This window comes from Neomonachus schauinslandi, chromosome 1 (assembly GCF_002201575.2).
Source record: "Neomonachus schauinslandi chromosome 1, ASM220157v2, whole genome shotgun sequence".
NCBI lineage: Eukaryota > Metazoa > Chordata > Mammalia > Carnivora > Phocidae > Neomonachus > Neomonachus schauinslandi.
The window spans coordinates 93316467-93343185 of NC_058403.1; the positions used below are offsets into that span (position 1 = coordinate 93316467).

Here is a 26719-nt window from a genome sequence, read left to right on the forward strand (position 1 = left end):
CTATTTTATAGGGAAGAAGCCATGAACAATGTAATTTCAAGAATACCTATTAGGCTCTGTCCCAAGGACAGGATCTAAATTTTATTAACAAAATCTAAAATTCCAGGAGGGAGTGGGGGATGGAGTAACTGGGTGATGGACATTAAGAGGGCACGAGATGTAATGAGCACTGGGTGTTGTATAAGACTGATGAATCATTGAACTCTACCTCTGAAACTAATAATACACTACATGTTAATTAATTGGATTTTAATTTTTTTTAAATGCCAAAAAAAAATCTAAAATTCCATTGATGGTTTTAACCCCAGTTTAAGCATTCAACCCTCCCTTAAAATGTAAGCAAATCCCAGGGGGGACAATAGACTGACCCTTATAAATCTTTAGCCTCAAATCACACAGACCCATTCCTTACCTCCATCCCCTACATCTTTTGCGCCAGGTAAACCAGAATTCACTGCTGGAGCCAACCCTAGGCTTTTTCCAGCCTTCATTCCTGGAGACTTTTGAGCTTGTTTTTTCTACCTGGGACACTCTTCCCTCTCCTCTTTTTTTACCTAACTCCCCAGGCTAAAAATCCAGGCTCCAAATTTGTTCTCCAAGGCAGGCATAGTCCATTGGAGCCTTCCCTGACTATCTGGGTCCCTCCTCCCTGGCGGCCCTTACCCCGGGGTGTTCTCTGGCTTACAGGTTAAGCCTCCATCAAAGACAGGAGCTGTGTCTTGCTCCTCTTCGAATCTCCCATCTGGAACAGTATCCGACCCGGAGTAGGCTCTGCTTATGGAGTGAGTGAACGTTTTACTGCCAGTGTGTTTTTTGTGGGGTGGCAGAGAAGGGCTGGAGTGGAAAAGGGAAGATGCCAGGAGAAAAAGCAGCAATACGTGAAGAGAGGAGGCCGGGCTCACTGAAGTCAGACTCTTCTGGGCGACAGTTTTGCAAAGGGCCAGATAGTTGAGAGACATGCTAAAATCCTCCTTTACTGTCGTCCCTTAGAAGGTAACTGTAATTGACTGTTGAAATAGCAAATGTATTGACATATTTGATGCATTTGCCGGAGTGGTTTTAAATGACCTGTATCTCACACAATAAAATAGGGCAAAGTTAAAAACCAAGTTTGCTTTAGATTTGTATCTGCCACCATCTGTTGGTTCCCAGATCCTGGCTTACGTCATTCTTATTTTTACATTAAACATTACCAGTAATAAAAACAAAGGAAGGGGGGAAATAAAAACTCATGTAGGGAAATTCTGATTTCACACAGGCTTGACAGTCATTTTCTTCTCAGTAATCCTAGAAACAGAAAACAACAGGAAGATGTCTTACTGAGAAAGACCCCCTTTAACTTCACCATGAGTCAAACACGGAAGAAAAATTCTTCAGATGGAGAAACTAAACCCGGGACTTCATTTGTCAACAAATTCCTCAGGGGCTCAAAACTTATGTCCTCCAAAGCTGAAAGCAGAAAAGAGAGCAATGACCTTGCAACAACTGATTTCCAACCCAGCTACGACGCACAGAAAACAGCCACTTTAGATACGGGTAAACTGACTGCTGTTATTTCTTTACTTTTTTAGAGTAATGTTTTTCCCTACAGAGATCATATGGGTTAAACTAAACCTAATCTGAGTCTCTATTCTAAGCATTTACTGTGTGACTTAAATGCTTTAAATACTTGCCTAATTTGACTTTTAAATTATCAAAAGTAACACTACAGGAAGGTATAGAGAAAATACCTTGTTTCCTTTCATTCTAACACAAATGATCATTTCTTCAAGATTCTTTTCAGTCTTTTGTTCATATGCATGCATTTACGGTCAGTCAGCCAGTCAACACTGACTGAGTACCTACTGTATGTCAGCTACTGTTGTAAGTGTTAGAAATGCAGCCACGAAAAACAGGACCTCATGTACACAAAGAACCGAATGCAGACATAATTTCAGTGTGATAAGTGATAGGAAGAAAAATAAAGCAGGCTAAGGAGACAGAGGATGGATGGGGTCCTACTCTAGGTGGGGTTGCAGGGAAGGAGTCTCTGATTTGGTGGCATTTGAGCAGAGATCTGAATAAAGTAAGCCAAGTAGAATGAATGAATCAAGCCAGTCCCATGGATATCTATGGCAATGGCTTCCCAGGCAAAGGGAACTGTAAATGCAAAGGTCCAAGGTGGGACTGGGCCTGGCATGCTTGAGAGTGAGCCCAAGGTCAGGGGTGCTGAAGCAAGATGAGAGAGGAGAGAGGACAAGAGCAGTAGAACAGTCACCCACCCCCCCAGGGGTTCCTGGGGGCCAGAGCGGGCATCTTTTGTAGTTATAATAGCTTACAAATCCCTCTTGAGCTTACATGGAGCTGATATCCTACTTCTGGAACATATGATTATATTGCTCAATCCCCACATGGCAGACATACATAAAATGATGTTCGTATGCCTAATTTTAACAGCTGCATAATATTCTATTCCATGCATATGCCATAATTACTTAAGTTCCTTTTTTGCCCTTCAGTGAATATTTTTATCTTTCCCTCTTGCTTATTCCCAGCTTCATTGTATTTCAGCCTTTTTCTTAGAACAGAGATTAAAAATTCAAGGGTTATGAAAATAAATATTGGCAGGTCTCTCCCTAAAGCTATGTGTCATACACAATGCCATTAATATAGTATCTATTAGATTAAATGTATTTTTTAAACATCTATATACACAGAAGTAGAGAGAACAGTCTAAGAACTCCCCATGATCACTTCCCTCTAACAATTATCAACCCGTGGCCAATCTTGATTTATTTATACCTACCCTCAATTCTATCAGATTATTTGTATCAAATACCAAAAATAGTATTATTTTATGTGAAAGCAGATTAAGTATCTTTTTAAATCTATTTTGGAAATAGGAAGTTAAAGTCTACTTTTTAAAAAAAGGACAACCTCTATCAGAAAATTGTTGATACTTGTTCTAAAGTAGGAATCGAACCTTCAGGAACATGGTTCATGAATACCTGTAACCATGATGAAATTAACAGTGCAAGGCTAGGCACTGGTTATCCCGGCTGGGCAACACTGGCCCCTCAACCTTGCATGGCTTCTCCATTTCCATAATTCAGTGGCTCCTGGAGTCATGTCAATTCTGCCCCCAAAATGGCTCTCAGACCTGGTTCCTCTTCTCCGTTGCTGTTCTGGCTTTCATTGTTTTTTGACCGGACCACTGGGCCAGCTTCCTAATTGGTTTCTCTACTTCTAGTCTGGCTTTCTTTCCAACTTGTCCTCCACAGTGCCATGGGGTGCTCTGTCTAAATCACAGACATGATGTCTCTCCCCTGCTTAAAATCTTTCCCTGAGTCTTTCTTGCCTTGAAAAGAAAGTCTACACTCCCAAGCATGGTCTTCAAGGTATTTGTGATCAGATGGATCTCTCTTCATGACCTCTGCCTTCCCCCAACCTCATGTTCATCCTCGACTCCTGAAATTCAGATTCACTTGCAGTTTCCTGAGCTGGCCATATTCTTCCAAAAGGGTTCCCTGGGCTTATAAAGACCTTCCCTTGTGTCACCATGCTCCTTCTGCACCCCTCCCCCATTTATTCCTCCTTCCTGTCCACCCACCTGCCTGACTATTGCTCACCCTTAAGGTGCAATTCATGTACCCCTTTCTCTTGAAAGCTTGCCAAGACCTGCCCATGGGACCTGAGGTACTTATTGTCACTACCGTGTGTTCTCATGCACCCTCCACATGCCTCCATCGTTGCACGTCTCCTCTGTACTGTAAGCATGGCTTTCGTGTCTGTCTCTTCCATTAGACAGGTAGCTCCTTGAAAACAGGAACTTGTTATCTTGGTTCCCTGTACAGCTCCACCCATGTTACAAACATGTAATCATGTTTTATGAAACCACTGGGATTCTTGGTTGTTTATAACCAAGAAACCAACCCTTAGAGCTTTAGGTTAGAAAAGAACTTAATGTGAAGATACTGCTTAGCTCACAGAATCCCGTGGAGAAGGCAGAAGCTCAGTTCAGCAGTAAAGCAGCCAGGAAAAGGCCCTGAGTCACTCCACAGAACTGCTCACGTGTGATAACTTTGTCCTCTTCATGATGTGCCCATCATCCTACCTCAGCCAACGGGTAGCAACTCTGACTCAACCGTTTTATGTCTTGAGCTGTGATATAAGCTATCCTTTGAAGAAAGGGTTTTATGTATTTAAAAAAATTGAAATATGTGGTCTGTAAGGACATGTCCAGGGATCTCATAAATTGGTACTCATATTTATACTTAGGCGTTTGATAAAGATTTACCATGTTGATTTATTTTGGTCATTAAGGAGCTTTAAAGCTAATATTCCTTCCTTCCTTCCTTCCTTCCTTCCTTCCTTCCTTCCTTCCTTCAATTATCTGTGCATTCAACAAATATTTACAGAATACCTCTCATATAAAAGGCACTGCAGAGTCCCATCTCCCTGGGAAGCCCCAATAAATGAGAAGTGAACCAGGCAGGAATTATAATCTCTACTTTATAGATGAGTAAACCAAGGCTCAAAGAAGTTCAGTGACTTGCTCACCTGAGGGACCCGTGATTTGAACCAGGTCTTCCACTTATGCTGTCTTAGTCTTGCCAGTCCTATCAAACATTACGGAGTGCCCAAGTAGGATGCGGTCTGAGAAGAGATTCCTTGATCTGTCAATTGGTAGGTCACTGCTGGTGACCTTTGAGAATGTGAATGTGGTCACCAGAACATAGAGGGTTAATTGGCAAATGTGGTGAATTGGGACCAGCAAGTACAAACCACCCTTTCCAAACATATGACAGTAATCATTTCCTAATGATAGACAAAACAGTGGCTTGAGAAAACAAAGAAGCTTTTGTGAGGCTGGAACTTGAGCATGATTGTAAGTTGAGCCTATGGAGATAAAAAGTTCAAAAAGAGAAGGGAGAAAGCATCAGGTAGCATGCAGAGAGATTTTTTTAACACAAAAATTCAAAAACACACACATATATATAATGGGCTTTGGAGCAGACTATTCTGGGTTCAAATTCTGACTCTGCTACTTACTAATTGACAGTCTCTCTGTGTCTCAGGTTCCAAACTTATGAAATAGTGCGATTGTGTCTCCTTGCATGAAGTTTACACAAAATGTCCTGGCACATAAGAGTTAGTCCCTCTGCATCCCCCACCCACCATTCTCTTCTGCTCCACCCAAAATTAGAGTTGCCAGATAAAATACATGCAATATTTGGGATATAGTTTTACTAAGCAATGATTCCTTGTTTACTTGAAGTTTAAATTTAATTGGACAGGCTGTTTTTGTTTTTCCTAAATCTGGCAACCCTACCCAAAATGAAATACGTTTTATTTACCAGTGCATGATACAAGTGGAAGACCAGAATGAAGAGGTAAAATGGTGGTTGGTGCTGTCTCCTACTGGCGGAATGTGGCAACACCAGCCATCCCTGCAAAGATGTACACCCTACGGGCGTCTGGGCGTGTTTTCTTAAAAATAGCCAGCCACCAGACACACCGCGGAGGAGAGGTTGAGTTTGTATTACTCTCCTAATATTTAAGTCTAAGTTGATTACTACTGAAATCCTACTATTAATTTTCACTGGTACCAGTATATTTCTTTTTAGTGATGTGGTTTTATACTTTGGAAGGTATAGTAGAATATCACTGCATATTTGGAACTTAACACTTTCATATTGGATTCCAGTATACTCTTTTTATATGTTTTAAATTGTACATTTTCATCTACAAAACCTCCTTAAAGTCACTGTCAGTACCTGCATATTCGTTTCTCCTTACAAAAGTATGATGTGTGTGTTTTTTTTTTTAAGATCTTATTTATTTATTTGAGAGAGAGAGAATGAGAGAGAGAGAACACCTGAGAGGGGATAGGGTCTGAGGACGAAGCAGACTCCCTGCCGAGCAGGAAGCCCGATGCGGGACTCGATCCAGGGACTCCAGGATCATGACCTGAGCCAAAGGCAGTCGCTTAACCAACTGAGCCACCCAGGTGCCCAAGTATGATGTGTTTTATATGTGTCTTAAATGCTGGCACATACTGGGACATAATAGGTGTTCAATAAAAGTAAAGCTTTTCTTATTTTAGTGTTCGCATGTTAGCACAGCGTTAGTACAGAGGAACTTGATGAGGGTGCCATGTAAGTGGTCTCTAATAACAAGAAGGATAAACCGGGCTTTCTGAGCATATTCTCTGGCAGGGGTGGAGACAAGCTCTCCCGGGCACTCCCCTCTCTGGATCTGTCAACTGAATGGTCTAGGAGACGAGCAGTGTTTCATTAGCTCCCAGTAGGCAACTGAAGCTCCCAGCCGGGTGACAACGCTTCCCCTTCTTCACCTGTTTGGTCAAATACCTGTGCTCCCCACCTGGCGTGCACCCGGCTGTGTGTCCCTCAGCAGCGCTCGGCTTAAACGCTGTGCTAACAAGTTCGCCACTTCGTTCAGGAAGACACTTTCTAAACGCTGAGAACCCTCTCAGGCCGTGAAAGAAAAGCCCCTGAGTGCCTCAGTTTCATCGCTAAGAAGAGGGTCACTGGAGAGATCAGTGTCCAGCACCTGGAGGCAGGACAGCGGTCAAGTTCTGTCTCTGGTAAATGTTTCCCCTTCAGGGTTGAGGCTTCACAAAGGACCTACTCAGGATTGTTGTTAGTCTGTTGACTTGTCTTACTGCGATCACTGTGCATCTTTAACACGATCTGTCATTCACGCAAGTTCTTCTTTATTCTTATAATATAGCTCAGCCTCTCACTTCAGACGAGGAATGGGGATCCAGGATGGAGAAAAATGAGCAGTTCCTGCAGAAGCTGGGCAGAACGGCTGTGGACAAGTGTCTAGATCTGAATAACTGCAGACTAACGGCGGCGGACGTGAGGGAAGTGGGTCTGTATGCAGTTGACTTCGCGCAGAGGGCCACGGGAGCCCTCAGGTTGAGATGAGCAGGCAAAACACGCTCATTACTCACCTGGCAACTCAAGGTCTCAGGGTGGCCCCAGACAACTCAGGAATAGCAGCTGTACCACTAAAACAAACAAACAAACAAAAAAACAAAAAACAAGTTAATTGATCCTTCTTCAAACTTCAAAGATTTGAGCTGAGTTTAGGAGGAAGTTTCATTTGTCTGTTTGTTCTTCCTGAGCATTTTACCTCCCTACTGATGACTCCTTACTCCCTGAAAAACATTTGTCTTGCACACAATATGAGATATAAACTCGTGCAACTCATCCATTAAGCTGAGCCCCGCTGGGAATGTAACGGGGTGTTGTGCTCAGTTGTCTGTGGAATGAAAGAGGAACTACCAGCAATTATTGCTTACAACTTGTGTACTCAACAGCGTAATTACCACTTGTCACACGTAAGCGGGCGTCTGGTTGTGAAGACGCCCCTCCCCACACAACTATTACCACCTTTCTTTTCTCTTTTTCTCAGAGACCTTAAGTCGAGTCTTTCATCAAACTAGATGTGTCTACCAGCACAGAGGTATCAAAAAAACTGAATCGTGAGTGAGGGGTCCTTGACTATTTTAATTAAAATCCATGCCACTGTATTTTGGACAATTCTCTGAAGAGAGAACCCTAACCGTGTCTGTGTTTCCAGGTGCCTGTGTGTCAGAATCACTAGCAGAGCTCGTGTTCACTGCAGCTCAACCCAAGCCCACCAACTTGGAGTCTCTGAGAGCGGGCCCCAGCAATCTTGTTTTTAATTTTTTTTTTCCTTCTTAATGTGTTCAAAAGACTTTCAGGCTTGATAAAGTTAGGATTTTGGCGAACAAGTTGAAATTGAAGGCTAGTAAAAAACCAAAAAGCAAAAACAATTTCACTCCTAATCATGGGCTCAGAATTTTGGACGCAGCTGTGTCTGTAACTGTAAAAGCTCAGCTTGCTACTTCTGATGGCTGCCCTTAACCTTCAAGACAGAGATTTAAAAGCAAACAAAGAGTTTTCATCCACTCTTCGTTGGCATTTCCACTCTTGAGTCTCGTTGCTTCAGGAGATAAAGATGGCCTTAGCAAATCTTTTTTCACAGACAGTAAGGTCACTTAATGGGCGATGGCAGATACTCAGAGAAGGTTCCGGCCAGGCTTTGTGCCTGTCTAAACCTCTACATGTTGGTCTATTTAAATATAATGGGAGCTTTTTAAGGTGATGATACCCAGGTAATCAAGATATAAAAGAAAGGGTAACAGGTACCCTCAATCTCAGCAATCCTGGCCAACAGAGAGTCCTCTGGCTTTCAGCCCGAGGGTCCAATAGGATGAAGGGGTGAGGAATTATTTTTGCAAAATAAAGGACTAGTATACATATCACAGTGGCAGTGGTAGTAACAGTAGAATTACCATTTCTGCTACAATAAAGGAGCTCCTATGAAATCTTATGAAGATACCACTCCATTTTTGGAGTACATTTATTTGGCAGAAATAGAAAATATCCTAGGAAATAGGAAATATAAAGGTCACATTCTCCCCAGTTGCCTGGCTGAGGGATCCCTGCTTTGCTGAAAGCCAATACATCCACCCCTCCCTTCTTACAGTGCAATAGGCATTGGATCCTATTTACTACCAGTCGCACATTACATATGCAAATCTGTATATCCTCTTGTTCTTTTCCAGTTGCTTTGCTGCCTTTTCTCCCAGACTTGGAAAAACTGGATATTTCCTGGAATGATTCTGTAGGTGGAAACCTCCATTCAATCACCCAGCAAATGCATCTCGTCAGCAAGTTAAAAATCCTGAGGCTGGGAAGTTGCAGACTTACCACGGATGATGTTCGAGCCCTGGGTATGATGAATGCTTCACTGGAAGCAGCTTTGAAGTGTCAAGGGCAAACTATCTGGGTCACAGCCCCTCGGGTGCTCATGGATGAGAGCACATGGATGATGGAATGCCATGCTGAGCACTTGCGTAACTTCTAAAAGGCTACACAGCCTGTACCTACTAGCACTGTGGTAAGCCCCGGGATAGAGAAGGGAACAAGGCTGGCCAGATAGATACCTGCTCTCATGGAATTGAAATGGAGATAATTTGTCAAATTTGCTTACTCTCGGTCTGTTACTCGTCTGTAAAATTGAGGAGTTGGGGTAGGTAATGATTATTTTCCAATTCCAAAATAATCTCTTCTATTTTTCCACTCCCATTTTAAAAAATGGATCAAAACAAGATATTTAAATTAAAAGCAATGGTTTAAATAGAACTAGAACCTCAATTAATTTATATACTGAACATAGAATTTAGGATAAAATTTGTCATGCTACTAATCCAACTCTTTACTATGATCCTTGATGGTTTTAGATGCCATTCATATTTTTAAAAGTCCTTTTGGTCTGAAGTTTCTTATTTCAGTGATTATTTTGATCATTTACATCTTGGCAAACATTTCTGTAAAAACAACACAACTCATGTCAAATGTCTTCTCTCTGATGCCTCTGTAGAAAATCAGGATCCGTTTATGCCCCCTGGCCCACACTTCCTGTAGCTGAGGAGAAACACCATACATCTCAGAGCCAGGTCTCAGTTCAAATTCTATCCTCACTTCTAACTAGCTTTGTGACAATGGACAATTATTTAAACTTCCTAAGCCTCAGCTTTCTTATCTCTGAAATAAGTTTGATATCCACCTCAAAAAACTACTGTGAGGATTAAATAATTTCTGTGACGCACTTACTACATGCCTGGCACATAGTACGTGCTCAGTAATTGAGCACAGTTCCTCCTTTCACTGCTCCCACTGAAATTAACTTTCAGTGGTTTTATGTGACCAGTTGAGCCCCACTGGTTAGCAGCTGGTTATTGTGCAGTGGAGTTGCAAATTTAACTCACTGCTACTCAGGGGTGAAAAGAAAATGTAGTTTCTTTATTTCCTATGATTAATCTAAATTTTGTTCATGGTCTTCCATCCTTAAAAAATGGGGAAATGGGGACGCCTGGTTGGCTCAGTCGTTAAGTCCTGGGATGGAGCCCCGCATCGGGCTCCCTGCTCTGCGGGAAGCCTGCTTCTCCCTCTCCCACTCCCCCTGCTTGTGTTCCCTCTCTCGCTGTCTCTCTCTGTCTGTCAAATAAATAAATAAATAAAAATCTTTAAAAAAGAAGAAGAAATGGGGAAATGGAATTTCTCTCCTGGGACTCACTCCAAACTTATCCGGTTCAGGAGAGAGTCTGCATCTTCGTTGCTGTGATGTTTTGTAACCTGCTCCCTCTCCCAGACTCCCTCTCCACTCTGGAAGGGCTTCTGCATCTTCTCCATCAGAAGGGACTTTCCTTAACATTGATGGCAGATGGGGTACAGGGAGAATAAATGGTTTAATGAAAAGAGACCATAAATCAGGAGGCATTCCAACATTATTATACCTGTTACAACTGCTGAGTGTGGGATGACAGAAGCATGGCTCCCCAGTACCATGTGCACTGCAGACATGGCTGATCAGTCATGTACTCTCTGTCCCTAATGCTGAGGAGTGCTTCAGGGCTATCGAAAGCCACCCCAACTGACTGGTGATGGCACACAAAATGGCACCTGTGCTGGGAGAACATGCATTTTAACGTGAGGCTCCTGGACTCCCGAAACCTCAGTCCTCACAATGAATAGCCAATGGCAGAAGTCCACGTCCAGTAGTGGACCATGGAGGAGAGGCTTCTAGACACAGGGGACTTTCCAGTACTCTTAACTCTTCGGTGTTGAGATCGACCCTGCACATTGCGTAAGTGCATTTTCCATGTGTGTGCCTCTCCGCCCTGTTCTCCCCAAGGCAGTGGAAGTCATTCCTAAGGCTGATTTCCCTGGTGACTTCCCTGTTCTCACCCAGCCTCCATTCTAGCCCTTGGTTGCTTTCCTCTGCTGAAGGGTTTCAGAAATGTGAAGTTCCACCCCTTTCTCACTGCATCCTCCTCTACCCTCCAAGGCTGCATGGCTGTTATGAGCTGCTAGTGCCTTATGCTTTATTACTAGTTCTCTGGAGGGCTCGGTTCAGTTGTACGTGATATTCTTGATGTCAAAGTGAGCTTTACCCCCGTGGCGGCCAGGGCTCTGCGTGGCCTCACCTCGTCCTCTGGTCCAGCTTCCCAGTGATGCTGACCCCAGACAAGGTGGGCGAGAGAAAGGAGTTGGAATAGTACATGTATTTACTACCATAAAAACAACTCTGTGAAACCACCCTACTGACAGGTGGGGTTTTCTTGACAATAATTTTTGTACAGAGGCATGGCTTCTGAACCTTGGAGGGTCTAGAATTGCTGTGCCTGTAAATATAGGGGCTTAGCCTGCTGGGAGCGGGCGGTAACTGGGTCTGCTCTGTTCCTCGGCACCTGACCAGTCCCTGGCCCAGCCATTATCATTCCATAAATCACGCTTGTGCTGATTTCTAGGTGGATTCCCTGCTTTGTGGATTAGCAGTCGACCCCATCTTCGGGCTCTTTTGTAACAGGAGAAGCACTCGAGGTGATACTTGAACTGAAAGAGCTGAACTTGTCCTGGAACAGTGAAGTGGGAGGAAATTTGCCTCTGACCCTCCAGAAGTTCCAAGAAGGGAGCAAGATACAAACACTTGAGCTTGTGGATTGTGACCTCACATCTGAAGATGGGGCATTTGTGGGTAAGTGGAAATCGGAAGGGTCCTTCCCAGAATATAAATGTGAAGACACCCACAAGCAGACAGCCTGAGAGTCAAAGGGTCAAAGTTGGCTGTGCTTTGTTTCACCCTGAATGGGAGGAGTGGCTCACTATAGCCCCGGGGTCACATGAGGCTGCCCTCCCTTTCCTGCCCCAACATTCACAACCTGGGTTTTTACTGAGTTGCTCTTCTCATTTGGATTCACTTCCTTCCCTCTAGGTCAGTTGCTACCCATGATGCAAAATCTCGAAGTCCTTGATCTTTCCATTAACAGAAACATTGGTGCCAGTCTGAACAGTATTGCTCAGGGATTAAAAAGTACCTCAAATCTGAAAGTACTGAAGTTACACTCATGTGGACTATCACAAGAGAGTGTCAAACTACTGGGTGAGTTAGCAGTGACTGGGGTTTTTACATACACATGTAATTTTAGTTTATATTTAATTTTTTAAGGTGTTAGGAAATTCAACAAAATATACACAGTGGTTATGTTGGGGAATGAGATTATAGGTAATTTAAATCTTCTTTCTTTTATCCTTTTCAGAGTCTTTTACAGTAAGCACATACTTTCATGATTCTAAAAATAACCTCTTAAAATGGCTGCCTCTGAAAAGGCCAGGATATTCTGGGTTTGAGATAGACACTGGGCAAAAGAAAAGTTATGTGGTACAAAAGCTCTCCATTTTTCTCTTACTTCTGAAAATGTCAGCATTATTTTATGCTCAGTAGTAGGAAGGAATTGGTACTGATAAAAAGAATAGCTCCAGTGGCATCTGTGGGGAGAACATGACATGAAATTGTGTGTTCCCCTTTGACTTACAGAGTCTATAATATCCTTCTCACTGGCAGTTTGAGGAAGTCTAGAATTCTGTGAAATGCCAATGCCTCCAGTGTAGGAGGAGGAGAACCAACCGTTGCAGGGTTCCACCAAAGCCATTGGCAGTCAACGCAGATCACGGGGTGCTGGGGGCGGGGTGTTTGAAGCCATGGTCAAGTCCAAAGAGGGCCAGATGGCAGGGAGTCTAAAGTTATTCCTCTGTCTTGGCTTTTCCCAACCCAGTGTATTTTCTCCATCTCCATTCTGCACACCTGCCCCCTCCCCTGTTCCACACCTGCCTTCTACCTTCTAACCTGTCAGAATGGAACTTTTGACTTTCTTTGTAGATGCTGCTTTTAGGTCCTTGTGTGAACTGAAGAAATTAGACCTTTCCTGCAACAGGGAGCTGGGTGGGGGTTTTGAAGACTCATCAGCTCAGCTGGCCACGTTGGAGCATCTAGAAGTTTTGGATCTTCACCAGTGCTCGCTAACGGCAGATGATGTGATGTCACTGAGTAAGTGTGAACGATAGAGCCAAGGAAGGACTTTTGGAACCTCAGTATATGTTTGGAACTTGGCAAATTTGAGGTGTCCCCTGAAACTTACTTAAACTTAACCAAAAGCATCAAATCATAAAAGTTCTGTGAATGCCCCAATATTGTATTTGGCATATATTACGTGCCCAGTAAATGTTAGTGAATCTAAATTCCTCCTATACATGTTTGTAAATGATGGATGTGGCACTTGGTGGAGAACATTTTGAATATATGTTACTGTTTAGAAATGACTCTGTTAGTCACAAAGGTTGTTTCAAACAGGGATGTAGAGAGAAAGCCAAACAAAGGGCGTTGAGGCTTACTGACTAACAAGTGAAGTCAAGCCCCTTAGATACAAATGAAATTACAGAAGAATTTAGGGTGGTGCATCACAGGTGTACATTTTAACTTTAGGTGCCTACGCTTAACTTCCCACTGTAGGCATAATCCTGTAATTATAAAACGTAATGTATAAATGCAGTTTCCCATAACAAGCAGTGTAAGTGCAGCCTTGCCATTAAGGGTTTTACTCCATCTGTGGCCACAGTAAACTTTCAAAATACCTCCAGGATCTCACCACAGCTCACCATCTAGACGTTTACCACCCTGGTTCAGGCTACTGTGATCTCGTGCCCAGATTATTACGAGTCCAAATGGTCTTACTCTTCCTCCTCTGTCATTCTGACTTCGTTCCCTAGCCTTCCCCTCCTGGACTCCACCCCAGCCACTTGTCTGGGCTGACCCTCTGTCCCTGGGGCCTTTGTCCTTGCTCCCTCTCCAGATCGCGGGCCCCTCCTGTGTTGGGAGCCCCTTCAGCATCTCTCCTCTGTTCAGGTACGGGGGTTGGTACATAATTGGCACCCAGGAAATGATTGTTGAATATGATCGAATGAATGAATCAATTAAGAACAAGAATAAAAAGAATTTTTTAGTTGTTTTTAGTACAATTTGGGAAGGAAAAGAGTAAAATAGGTTCTTGGGTCTAACATCTGTATTTTAGACCTGCTAAATTACATTTGGGACTCATGCCTCAATTTGGAAAACAGAAAAGTTCAAGGCTTTCATAAGGATTTTAAAGGAACAAAACAATCCGTTTCTGAGCTCCAGGTGGAGCGTATGGGGTATCACCATCCCCTTTACTTCTGAGCATCATACCTGGAGGAAACACTCTTGGATTATCAGCGACCAGATTCCAAAGAATGAATTTCCCTTGGTACAACGGAGTAACATGAATATCACCTCTCATCTTGTTACTCAGAGGAAGGTTCCAGGGCCAGAGGGACCTCAACTGTTACCAATAGCCTAAGAGGGGGATCAGCTTCTCTTACCAGATTCACCGCCACCAACATGGGTGAAAGGCCCTGGAAAGCTCATGATTTATTTAAGAACTATAGCAAACTGCATCGTTCTACTGCCTAATTTTGAAAAGATGGAAATGAAAATACATTCCGTTTATACCTTAGGAGGCTAAATAACTCACCATTCTTTTATCTGATCATTCTAGATAGCTCCAAAGAAATGGAATTACAGATTGTTTAGCCAACAACTTTTGATTAACCATCTAGTTGTACGAGGCACTGTGCCATGCGCTAAGGGAAATTCACAGTCTGGGAGCCTCCGTCTGGTAGGGACAGGAATAAACCAACTACATGGTGAAGAGGAAGAAACCGTGACATCTCTTGGGATCCCACCTGCCTGCCTTCCTTTCCTTCCCATCTTCCTTCCCTCCTTCCACAAATGTCTGTGCCTCCAGTGTTCTAGATTCTTCTGCACACTCTGGGGAGGAAGCAGGCCCTACAGACAGAGCTCACATTTGGTGGGGGAGGACAGAAAACAAACACATAAGCAAAAATAAATAGGGTGATGTAACAGTGACCAAGGGCTTCTGTGGCTTAGGGGGCCCTGGAAGGCTCTGTGGAGGTGAGCCAGCCCAACAGAGATCCCAGCATACCTACCTATACCAAGTAATTTTTTTCTTCCCGGTGACCCTGTGAAGTACTGTTGTTATTATTATGGCGATAACTGAGGTTCAGAGAGGTTAAGTAACTTTCCTGAAATCACACAGTTCTTTAGCAGCAGAGGGAGGATTAGAACCCAGTTCTGTCTCCAAGGTCTTTGCTCTTAACGTCTAGCCTGGAGAGAGGCTTGGAAGTAGAACAGCCCAAGCTACACACTGGGGAGTGTGGCTGGTGTGCGTGTGTGTAAGGGACGGAGACTGTGGGACCGTGGGACCCAAATATCCAGAAGACTCTTTGTGAGATGGTGCCTAAAACATGTCACTGCTGACATTTTAACAGCCCAGGTAATCCCTTTACTCTCGAGTCTTCAAGAGTTGGATTTATCTGCCAACAAAAAGATGGGCAGCTCTTCTGAAAACCTCCTCAGCCGGCTCCGATTTTTACCAGCACTGAAGTCCTTACTCATCAACAGCTGTGCTCTGGAGAGTGAGACTTTTACCGCCCTCGGTAAGAGAATTCCCCAGATCCCTGCAGGCATGTACAGTAACACATGAGTCCACATATTCCTACATAGGAATTTCATGCCAAGCCTCTGCCAGAGGCAAAGTTGTGAATTACTAATTTGTCTTCTTCTCAGGAAATGTGCTTTCTTAAAAGTGGCTTTCTGGGGGCCAGATGAATGATTCTGGCTGGCATTTGCAAATTTAACATTTAAAATCTAAAGTGTATGTAGCCGACTCTGGAGGCCATATCCATGGTAACTTGGGATTTCACCGAGGTGCCAATATAAACTGGATTGCTGGGAGTCTGATGGGAAAAGTGAGGCAATTGCTAGTGTGTGAGCCTAGTTGACTGCCCAGCACTCACTTTCCAGCAGGATTTGTTGTCCTCTCTAGGAACCTGGGTCTGCTGGAAGGTCACAGACACAGTCCAGCTTAGATCAAGGGCCTACAGAATCTGGAATGTGCCTCTTCCGGGGCAAGAACGTCGTCTGCAAGTAGAGGGAGGTATTTTGAGGCAAAGGCACTTTGCATTATTTTGCAGAATCCGCCACCCAGGCAAAGAACTTTGGGCACACATTGCTGGATGGGGGTCCCCAACGCCACCTTTAGGTTCAGTGATTCGCTAGGAGGACTCACAGGTCTCAGCATAGAGTCGGACTCACTGTTGGGATTTATTACAACAAAAGGATACAAAGCAAAATCAGTGAAGGGAACAGGGCGTGGCACAAAGTTTAGAGGAAACCAAGTACAAGCTTCCAAGAGACCTCCGCCTGTGGAGTAACATGGGACACACTTCCTTCTCCCAGCGACTTCTGACAACACATGGGAAATGATGCCTTCCGGGGAAGCTCACCTGAACCTTCCATCTGGGGCTTTTACTGGGCGGTGGTCACACAGGCACCCTCTACCAAAATTCCAGAGCATAGAAGGAAAGCTGGTGTTCCACATAAGTCATGGAATTTGTAGACACACAGGGGAGGCACAGCGAGCCACTCTTATTAGGTAAGGAATGGCTGGAACAGAGCCAGACTGCAAGTGCCCAGATGCCAGCCAATCTTGCCAGGAAGCCTTTAGGGGGTCGCAGCCTCAGGCCTGGCAGGTTAGCTCTCGTTTTGCACACACACACAGACTAGAGAGCTTGCATTCCGGGGCTTCCTGGATAAGGATGAAAACAGAGTCCTTCTCTCTGACCCCCAAGTATTGTTTGTCAGTTGACACTTCTAGAAAAATGAATTGTACCATGGACCAAACATGGATTATTATTAATGAAATAAGCACATTCTAGTAATAAAATAAGCTACTTATTGATATCTATTAACAGAAATGAATGCATATAACTCACCCCAAATTCTAAGACCTCTATATTTAAGGCACTCTTGCCTCCCTTTCAGCCCAAGTATTTTGTTCAACCCACAGACTTGGTCTTTGCTGTGAACTGCGCCCACGCCTCTCCCAGCATTGCTCATCTCCTTGTCCCCATGTCTGGTTGGGGAAAATAGCAAGATATGTACCTTTCAGATCTGGAGTTCTCAACCTGGGTCAGAGAGTCAGTCTAGAGTTGTGCCCTGGGGGAGGGGACTGTGAACTCCCAGAAATTGATTGTAATTATTTTGTGGGGGACATATGTGGTACATTTTCTGGCTCCAAAGCACCTGGAATCAGGCTGCCTAAAATCAAATCCTGGCCCTGGCTCTTGTGACCTGAGATAGTTAACATCTCCGTGCTTCAGTCTCCTTGTCTGTAAAATGTAAAATGGAATAATAGTACATACTTCATGGGGTTGTAAGAATTAAATGTGTTGATACATGTAAAGTTCTTGAAAAGGTACCTGGCACATAGTAAATGCTCAGTGAATGTTAGTTGTTAATATTATTATGGGGAGGGAATCTATAAATTTCATTTACAAAGTAATTTGGATCTTATCACTACCCAGTTTAAAAAGACACAGTGGTGGCCCATAGCACCTCTGGTAAAATCCACATTCCTTCATGGGGTCTAAAAGGCCCAGGTGATCTGGCCCTAGTACTTCTTGGCCACTCTCCCCCTTGCTCCCTGCACAAGCCTTGGCGGGCTTCTTTCCATTCCTTCCTGTCACTGAGCAATCCCTTGTCTCCAGGACTTCCTGTTCTCTGGATGGAATGCCCCTCGCCCGCACCTGTCTCCTGTTCTTTCCTGGGGAGCTCTGACTTCAGGTCTCAGCATAAAGGCTCCCTGTTAGGACAGCATCTCTGATCTAAATGAGGAGGCCCTGTATCTTTTTTATAGCCTTTATTAGAATTTCTAATTATGTATTTATTTGTGTGTTTTTCTCAGTGTATGTATTTCCCACAGTTTATAACCTCCTTGAAGGCAGAGATTGCTTTTATTCTTCACTGCATACCCTAACCCCATTTTAGGTATTTCTGCATATTAGTTAAGCAAGTAAACAAACTAACTTTTCAAAGCGGTCTGTAATCCCCAAAATGATTAGGTAAACACACATATACACATCACACACACACACACACACACACACGACACATTACACTGTTCAGACTAATGTTCAGTTAGGAAAGTTCCACAAAAAATAAATTTAGGGACAACATGATGTCCCTAGTTGGAAAAAGTTGGATATTTTTTAAAGAAAATTTTGTTTTTAATTTTGTGTCTTTTGCCATCAGAAGATAGAGCTCTTTCCAATTATTGCTGCATAATGAATCATAATCAAGTAGATATTACATTAAATTATATAATCTGAAATAAATGTGTCATTCAATTTGAATTAAGAAGTAAATCAAGCAGGGGCACCTGGGTGGCTCAGTTGGTTAAGTGTCTGACGCTTGATTTTGGCTCAGGTCATAATCTCAGGGTCATGAGATCAAGCCCCACATGGAGCCTGCTTAAGATTCTCTCTCTCTTGCCCTCTGCCCTTCTCCCCCCACCCCCCCAACACTCTCATGCTCTCTCTCCCCTCCCCTCCAAAAAAAGAAGTTAGTCAAGTAAACATATAATTCTCCATATCACTTTTAGAAGAAAAAGTTCCATTTCTTATTGGTAGGTCTCTGCACCATGCAGGTGGGAGGGATTTTCTTAATAGATATCATAAAAGGATATATATTTGCCACTTGGACACCTGTTATTCTTTAGAAAGAAGAGTGGAGTTAAAGTGTAATTAACTATATCTTAGGAATAAGTTGTTAGGGTTAATTTCAGCATTAGGGGCAACTGAGAATTAAGCAGAACCTTTTATTTACTTATTTATTTATTTATTTAAAGATCTTATTTATTTATTTGAGAGAGAGAATGAGAGACAGAGAGCATGAGAGGGAAGAGTATCAGAGGGAGAAGCAGACTCCCTGCTGAGCGGGGAGCCCGATGCGGGACTCGATCCCGGGACTCCAGGATCATGACCTGAGCCGAAGGCAGTCGCTTAACCAACTGAGCCACCCAGGCGCCCCTAAGCAGAACCTTTTAAACCTCATTTAAAAATCTCTCCAAAATCCACTAGTTCTCTTCCTTGTTTCTATAACTGCAGGTAGGTCGACACAAACACATTTGGGTGTTTCAGAGTCCTGAGGAGGCTTGGCCCTATCTCTGAACTTCAGCCGTGACTGAACAGAAGAATATATAAAACCAGGACATGCTCTGGAAATCTCAACTAGCTGTCCAAATCCTCTGCCTCTTTCTCCTTCCTAGATGGGAACTAAAGGAGAAAAATCCCAATTGATAGTGAATTCCACTTAATCAAGTTTTACTTTTCTAAAGTTTCCAACATTTCTCCCAATTAAAACTAGACAGTGTAAGTTGTGGTCATGAATTTTGGGCAAAAGAAAACAGTCTCTGTAACTTTCTTATCTCAGTTGTATTAATATGTTGCCCCAGGTTCCTCAGTTTCAAAGAGGGAAACCTAACGATTGCTCTTCTGTTATCAATTTTAGCTGAAGCCTCCACTTACCTCCCTGCTCTGGAAATATTCGACCTTTCTTGGAATAAATGTGTTGGTGGCAACCTGAAGCTGCTTCTGGAAACACTGAAGTTTTTAGGGTCCCTTCGAGTGCTGAGACTGAGCAGCTGTGGCCTGGTGACAGAGGACGTCGCTCTCCTGGGTTGGTATCTACTGGTCCCAAAGCAGTCCCGGCCCGCGGAGCGCAGTGTGCCTCTGCCGCAGCCGAAGGGCGGGCGGGGAGCTGGGCCAGGCCTGTGGCTGAGCCCTCTGCGCAGCTTCCCTTCTTTCTCTCCCACATCTGCTTAGGAGAGAGCCGGCGAAAACGAAGAGGGGCAATCCCCAAGCCAGGAAGGCAGTGGAGGGCATTTCACAAAGGGAGAGATGAGCATAGACGTGGCAGCGGGTCGTTCCAGCTTCTGTTCCTTGCCTTCCGGGCACAGGCGAAGGATCCTGTTACCCGGCCAGCCCAGTGTTACTCAAACTTGGGTTACCTACAGTCTGCTTGCACAAAGTTTGCCCTGTCCACGTGGTACCCACACCGTTACTTAATTTTTTCTTTATATTGACTCTTTAACCTAAATGTTTTTATTTAAACAGGAAACTCATCATCACCATAACTGAAATATAGGAATCACTTCTCATAGACAGACATTATTAGACTGTTGCCAGCTGAAGGCTTTGAATAGAGGTTCATTCTCTCTCTGTTACAAAAAGGGGAAGAGAGGGCTTTAAAAGCATACTAGCATCAATCTGACCCTTTCTCCATGTCAATTTAGAAAGGTGGAAAGAGATTTGAATAAGGAATAACTTTTGCACTGCAGGATTCCAGAGTATATAATACCTTTCCCAAATATCCCCTAAAATCACCTCTATTATGTCCACTTCTCATTGGCAAACAGTGAATTGGAGAGTACGTCTGTGTCTCTCATCTACCCTCGTGCCTGCGTCCCCAGCACTATGCAGCCATCTACTCCCAGACCTCTGAAGCAATGAGCACCCCTCCAAAAATTTTTTCGTGAATAACAAGTATTACTATGTGCGGTTAGCCATTGCCACTTTTATATTGCTTGGGTTATTTTAACAAGCATTCTTTAAGAATTACTTAATCACTTGTAGCTTTTTTTCTTTTAAAATTAACAACACTTTCTCAGAGTAAACTACAAAAGTATTTCCATAACCTATGATCCTACTACTCAGATTTTAAAAATATATAATAAGTATAAAACAGTGAAATATAATAATTAGGATACTCACACGATTGGAAAATTCAAACAGTACAGGAAAGTTAAAACAATGTCTGGGATTTGTTTTAAAATACAGTAATATCATCTCAAAAATCATATAATCATCTCAGGACACGCAGAAAAAGCATTTGACAAGATTCAACATCGATTTGTGATAAAAACTCTCAACAAAGTGGGATTAGAGGGAACATACCTCAAAACAATAAAAGTCACATATGTCAAACCTACAGCTCACATCATACTCAATGGTGAAAAATGGAGAGGCTTTTCCTCTAAGATCTGGAACAAGAGAAGGATGTTTACTATTGCCACTTTTATTCAGCATAGTACTGGAAGTCCTAGCCACAGCAGTCAGACAGGAAATAAAAGACATCCAAATTGGTAAGGAAGAAGTAAAACTTTTACTATTTGCAGATGACTTAGTACTATATCTAGAAAACCTAAAGTCTCCACCCAAAACTATTAGAACTGATAAATGAATTCAGTAAAGCTGCAGGATACAAAATCAATATACAGAATTCTGTTGCATTTTTATACACTAATAATAAAGCAGCAGAAAGAGAAATTTAAGAAAATAATCCCATTTAAAATTACACCAAAAATAATAAAATACCTAGGAATAACTTAACCAAGGAAGTGAAAGACCTGTACTCGAAAACTATAGAACACTGATGGAAGAAATTGAAGATGACACAAACAAATGGAAAGATATTCCATGCTCATGGGCTGGGAGAACAAATATTGTTAAAATGTCCATACTGCCCAAAGCAATCTACAAATTTAATGCAACCCCTATCAAATTTCAACAGCATTTTTCACAGAACTAGAACAAATAATCCTAAAATTTGTATGGAACCACAGAAGATCCCAAATGGCCAAAACAATCAAGAAAAAGAACAAAATTGGAGTTATCACAATCCCAGATGTCAAGATATACTACAAAGTTGTAGTAATCGAAACAGTATGGTACTGGCACAAAAACAGACACGTAGATCAATAGAACAAAGACCGAAGGAAAAAAATCTATGCATATATGGTCGAGTAATCTATGACAAAGGAGGCAAGAATATACAATGGGGGAAAAGACAGTCTCTTCAACAACTGGTGCTGGGAAAACTAAACAGCTACATTCAGAAGAATGGAACTGGATCACTTTCTTACACCACACACAAAAACTCTAAATGGATTAGAGGCCTAATCTGAGACCTACAACCATAAAACTCTTGGAAGAAAACATAGGCAGTGATCTCTTTGACATTGGCCTTAGCAACACTTTCCTAGATGTCTCCTAGGGCAAGGGAAACAAAAGCAAAATTAAACTATTGGGACTACACAAAATAAAAAGCTTTTGAACAATGAAGGAAACCATCAAAAAACATGAAAAGGCAACTTACTGAATGGGAGAAAATACATGCAAGTGATATATTTAATAAGGCATTAATATCCAAAATATATAAAGAATTTATACAATTCAACACCAAAAAACAAAAACAAAAACAAAAACAAATAATCCAATTTAAAAATAGGGAAAGGAACTAAAGAGACACTTTTCCAAAGAAGACATATAGATGGCCAAAAGACACATGAAAAGATTCTCAACATCACTAATCATCAGGGGAATGCAAATCAAAATCACAATGAGAGAGCGGCTGGCTGGCTCAGTCGGTAGAGCATGTGACTCTTGATCTTAGGCTTGTATGTTTGAGCACCACATTGGGTGTAGAGAATACTTAAAAATAAAATCTTTAAAAAAAAACCCCACAACACTATGAAGTATCACCTTCAGAATGGCTAAAATAAAAAAGATAAGAAATAACAAGTCTTGGAGAAGATGTGGAGAAAAAGTAACCCTCATGCACTGTTGGTGGAAGTGTAAATTGGTGCAGCCATTCTGGAAAACCATATGGAGGCTCCTCAAAAAATTAAAAATAGAAATAGCAAATGATCCAGTAATCCTACCACTGGGTACTTACCCAAAGAAAACAAAAACACTAATTTGGAAAGGTATATGCACCTCTATGTTTATACCAGCATTATTTACAATATCCAAGATATGGAAGCAACCTAAGTATCCACAGATAGATGAATGGGTAGAGAAGAGTGGTACACACACACACATGAATATTACTCAGATATAAAAAAGAATGAGATCCTTTTTTTAAGATACACACATTTTATTTATTTATTTTTAAAGTAAGCTTTATGCCTAACATGGGGCTTAAAGTCATGACCCAACGATGGGATCATTGACTCAACAATCTTGAACTTTTGTAGAGTCACATGCTCTATAGACTGAGCCAGCCAGGTGCCCCAAGAATGAGATCCTGCCATTTGTGACAAAGTGGTTGGGCCTAGAGGGTATAATCCTAAGTGAAATAAGTCAGAGAAAGACAAATACTATATGACTTCATATATATGTGGAATCTAAAATACAAAAAAAAAGACAAAAAATGGACTCTTTTTAAAAATTTTTTTTTAATTTTTATTTTTTTAAAGATTTTATTTATTTATTTGAGTGAGAGAGAATGAGAGAGCACATGAGAGGGGGGAGGGTCAGAGGGAGAAGCAGGCTCCCCGCCGAGCAGGGAGCCCGATGCGGGACTCGATCCCGGGACTCCAGGATCATGACCTGAGCCGAAGGCAGTCGCTTAACCAACTGAGCCACCCAGGCGCCCCCAAAAATGAACTCTTAAATGCAGAGAACAAACTTATAGTTACCAGAGGGGAGGTGGTTGGGGATGGGTGAAATAGATAAAGGGAACTAAGTCGTACAAAAATAAGTCATGCAGATGAAAAGTATAGAGAATACAGTCAATAATACTGTAGGATAAATAAAAATAAAATACAGTCATATTTCAGAGATATTGTGGGTTTGGTTCCAGACTACCACAATAAAGCAAATATTGCAAAAAGGCAAGTCAAGTACATTTTCTGGTTTCCCAGTACATACAAAAGTTATGTGTACACTATACTGTGGTCTATTAAGCGTGCAGTTCATTATGTCTAAAAAAATGTACATACCTTAGTTCAAAAATACTTTATTGTGGGGTGCCTGGGTGGCTCAGTCAGTTTAGCATCTGATTCTTGATCTCAGCTCAGGTCATGATCTCAGGGTTGTGAGATCGAACCCCACTGGGCATGGAGCCTGCTTAGGATTCTCTCTCTCCCCTTCCCTCTGACCCTACTCCCCCTAAAAAAAAAAAATTCTTGCTAAAAAGTGCTAACCAACATCTGAGCTTTCAGCAAATCCTAATCACAGATCATCATAACAAATAAGGGAAAAGTTTGAAATATTGTGAGAATTACCAAAATGTGACACAGAGACACAAAGTGAGCAAATGCTGTTGGAAAAATAATGCTTGATGCAGCGTTGCCACAAAACTTCAATTTGTTAATTTAATAAAAGCAACATCTGTGAAGCACAGGAAAGCAAAGTACAATAAAATGAGGAATGCCTGTACTAAAAAAAAAAAAAAAAAGTAGAAAGGAGGGAAATAGGTGGAACAGATTGGTGTAATGAAGGTAAGTGTTGAAGCTGAGTGATGGGGACATGGGAGTTTATGCTCCTATTCTGTCTGCTTTTTGTACCCTTGCAAATTTCCATAGTAGAAAAAATTGTAAAAAGGAAAAGCATGTACATTGTCTTTAACAGTTAGGTCTTGAGAACATGGTGAGTAATGTTGCAGAGAGAGGAAGAGACACACATCAACATGGACACCTACGAATGGAGTGCAGCTCTTGAGTGTACAGAATGCTAAGCTTTCGAATGCACCAAACTGTGGGCAAAGGAAAGCAATGGGGATGGAGCATGCTGCTTGCTCTGGGAGCCAGGACACATGAAAAATGACTGAAGGATTCAGGGCACATTTAATCCTAAAGGGAGAGAACTTGAGGGAACTGACTGTCGTCCAACATTCCAAGGCTGGTGTGAGGAAGGAGCTGAAGTGTTCAGCAGGCTGTGGGGTAATCAGTGAACGTCACTGGAAGGCAGAAAGGGACCCAAAGGTTGGGGGCTTTCTCCTGCTGAGAGCCACCTCATTCTGTCAGGGCAACAGGAAAGTGTGCCTCAGGCAGGAGCTGGCTGGTGACCAGTAGAGAAGCTGTGAAAGAGTCATCTCTGATCATTGATCTGGAGGTTGAATGAGGAGACCTCCAGGGTCCCTGCCAACTCTGAGATCCCATGCTACTCATCTGATCTCTGTGGTCCATCACTGCATTTGGCTGGCAAGGGAAGCACGCGCTGCTTGCTTTGGGTAGCTCTCCTATATCCTCTTACAAGCGTTACTATCTTTTCTTAGCTTCATCACTATTATTTATTAAGTGCCATTTTAGGTAGTACTGTGATATGTGCTCTTCAAAGGGAAAATTGTTCTGTGAATTGGAGGTCCCTAAGGTGACTTAGAAATTACCCACGTGTTGGGGTGCTTGGGTGGCTCAGTCAGTTAAATGTCTGCCTTCGGCTCAGGTCATAATCTCAGGGTCCTGGGATTGAGTCCCATGTCGGGCTCCCTGCTCAGCGAGGAGCCTGCTTCTCCCCCTGCCCCTCCCTCTGCTTGTGCTCTTGCTCTCAAATAAATAAAATAAAATAAAAAAGAAATTACCCACGTGTATTTTGCACGTGAAAAGTGCTCAGTTAATTACTTGTTGAATGAAGAATGACTGAATGAGCAGTGAACAATTAAACAGTATTAAACAGCAAGATGACTATTTATAAATGGTCCTCAGTTAAAGCCAGAGAGCCATCACTCCTCACATTTAACTGGAGAGAGTCTGCAGGAAGAGCTGGGACTCTAGTGGAGCCAAGAGCAAAAAAGATATTCTTTGGGTTGGGATTTGGAAAGAGAAAAAAAAACAATTTTCAAGCTGTACCTGGGATGTGCAGAGAATAGATTTGGTACTAAAGTGATTTCGGATGTCCTGAATAAAGCTGCTCGCTAATAACAAATCATTACTAAGCACCAATCTTGTCATTTCTAATCTTGGAATGACTGTGTTATTGGAAGTGGCAAACAGCCACAGGAGAAAGTATTCTTGTATTTTAGCTTTTAGTGTGATTTTATTTTTCAGCTTCCGTAATACACACAGGTCACCTGGCCAAGCTACGGGAGCTCGACCTGAGTTATAATGACAGCATCTGTGATGCAGGATGGGCCATCTTCTGCCAAAATGTGCGGTTCCTCAAAGAGTTGACCGAGCTGGATATTAGCCTTCGGCCATCAACTTCTCGGGATTGCGGACAATGGTTTAGACACTTGTTATGTGCTGTCGCCAAATTTTCCGAGATCACGGAGATAGGAATGAAAAGATGGATCCTCCCCACTTCACAGGAGGAAGAACTAGAACATTTTCACCAAGATCACAGATGCAGCATTCACTTTGACCTTGGTGAGTTTCAGTAAGCTGATTTCCCAAGGCTTAACTAAGCTATAAACCATTATCTGGAGGAGGAAAAGAGCATGAATGAAACTTAGTGTAATCAAAGGAGTATCAGCTTCTGGGATGTTTAATGGGATTGATGTTACAAAAGTTTTGTAAATATGTATATGGTAATCTAATATAAGTACAACTCTACTTTCTAATGACACGGATGACATGTTTCCATGAAGTTTCATTTATTTTGGATATATAGTTCACTTACTGTTTAGAAGGCCTGCCAAAAATGTTTAGATTCTGGTAACACATTTCCTTTTTTCTTTTTTTTTTTTTAAAGATTTTATTTATTTATTTGAGAGAGAGAGCACATGAGAGGGGGGAGGGTCAGAGGGAGAAGCAGACTCCCTGGAGCAGGGAGCCCGATGTGGGACTAGATCCCGGGACTCCAGGATCATGACCTGAGCCGAAGGCAGTCACTTAACCAACAGAGCCACCCAGGTGCCCCTCCTTTTTTCTTGACCTGGAATTTTCTGTCTCTTCTTTTCCTACATGATAAATGTTCTAAATATAAGCATGCGTGAATGTGTGTATGTGTGAGTGTGTGTGTGAAATTCTACTGTGAAAGGCACTAGCTATGATAGTTTCATGTTATCTTTACTATTATATGTGTCTTCATGTAATCTATTTGCATTTTTGTCAGAAAGTATACCCTTCCATGGTTTATTATTTTATGTTCTGGTGCTTTTTATCTCAGATATAAACCATGAA

The 26719-nt window shown here is 42.4% G+C and overlaps 1 protein-coding gene across 2 annotated transcripts; it reads left to right on the top strand.

Annotated features, from left to right (window-relative positions):
* The first annotated feature begins 1346 nt into the window (after positions 1-1346).
* Positions 1347-25977, top strand: LRRC31 (leucine rich repeat containing 31). 2 transcript variants are annotated; one of them, XM_021702655.1, is made up of 9 exons: positions 1347-1536; positions 6733-6876; positions 8603-8770; positions 11410-11577; positions 11815-11982; positions 12760-12927; positions 15246-15413; positions 19327-19494; positions 25646-25977. In XM_021702655.1, exons 1-9 carry the CDS (start codon positions 1347-1349, stop codon positions 25975-25977), a joined length of 1674 nt encoding a protein of 557 aa, XP_021558330.1. The 2 variants fall into 2 exon arrangements, with proteins under 2 accessions (XP_021558330.1, XP_021558331.1); XM_021702656.1 differs by lacking the exon at positions 8603-8770.
* Positions 25978-26719: the final 742 nt, after the last annotated feature.

Excerpts from the sequence above, each read along its gene's own strand:
- LRRC31 (XM_021702655.1), top strand. The coding sequence starts at position 1,347 with ATGAGTCAAACACGGAAGAAAAATTCTTCAGATGGAGAAACTAAACCC. Across the intron at positions 1,537-6,732 it reads AACAGCCACTTTAGATACGG|CTCAGCCTCTCACTTCAGAC; the intron begins GTAAACTGACTG and ends CTTATAATATAG. Across the intron at positions 6,877-8,602 it reads GGCGGACGTGAGGGAAGTGG|TTGCTTTGCTGCCTTTTCTC; the intron begins GTCTGTATGCAG and ends GTTCTTTTCCAG.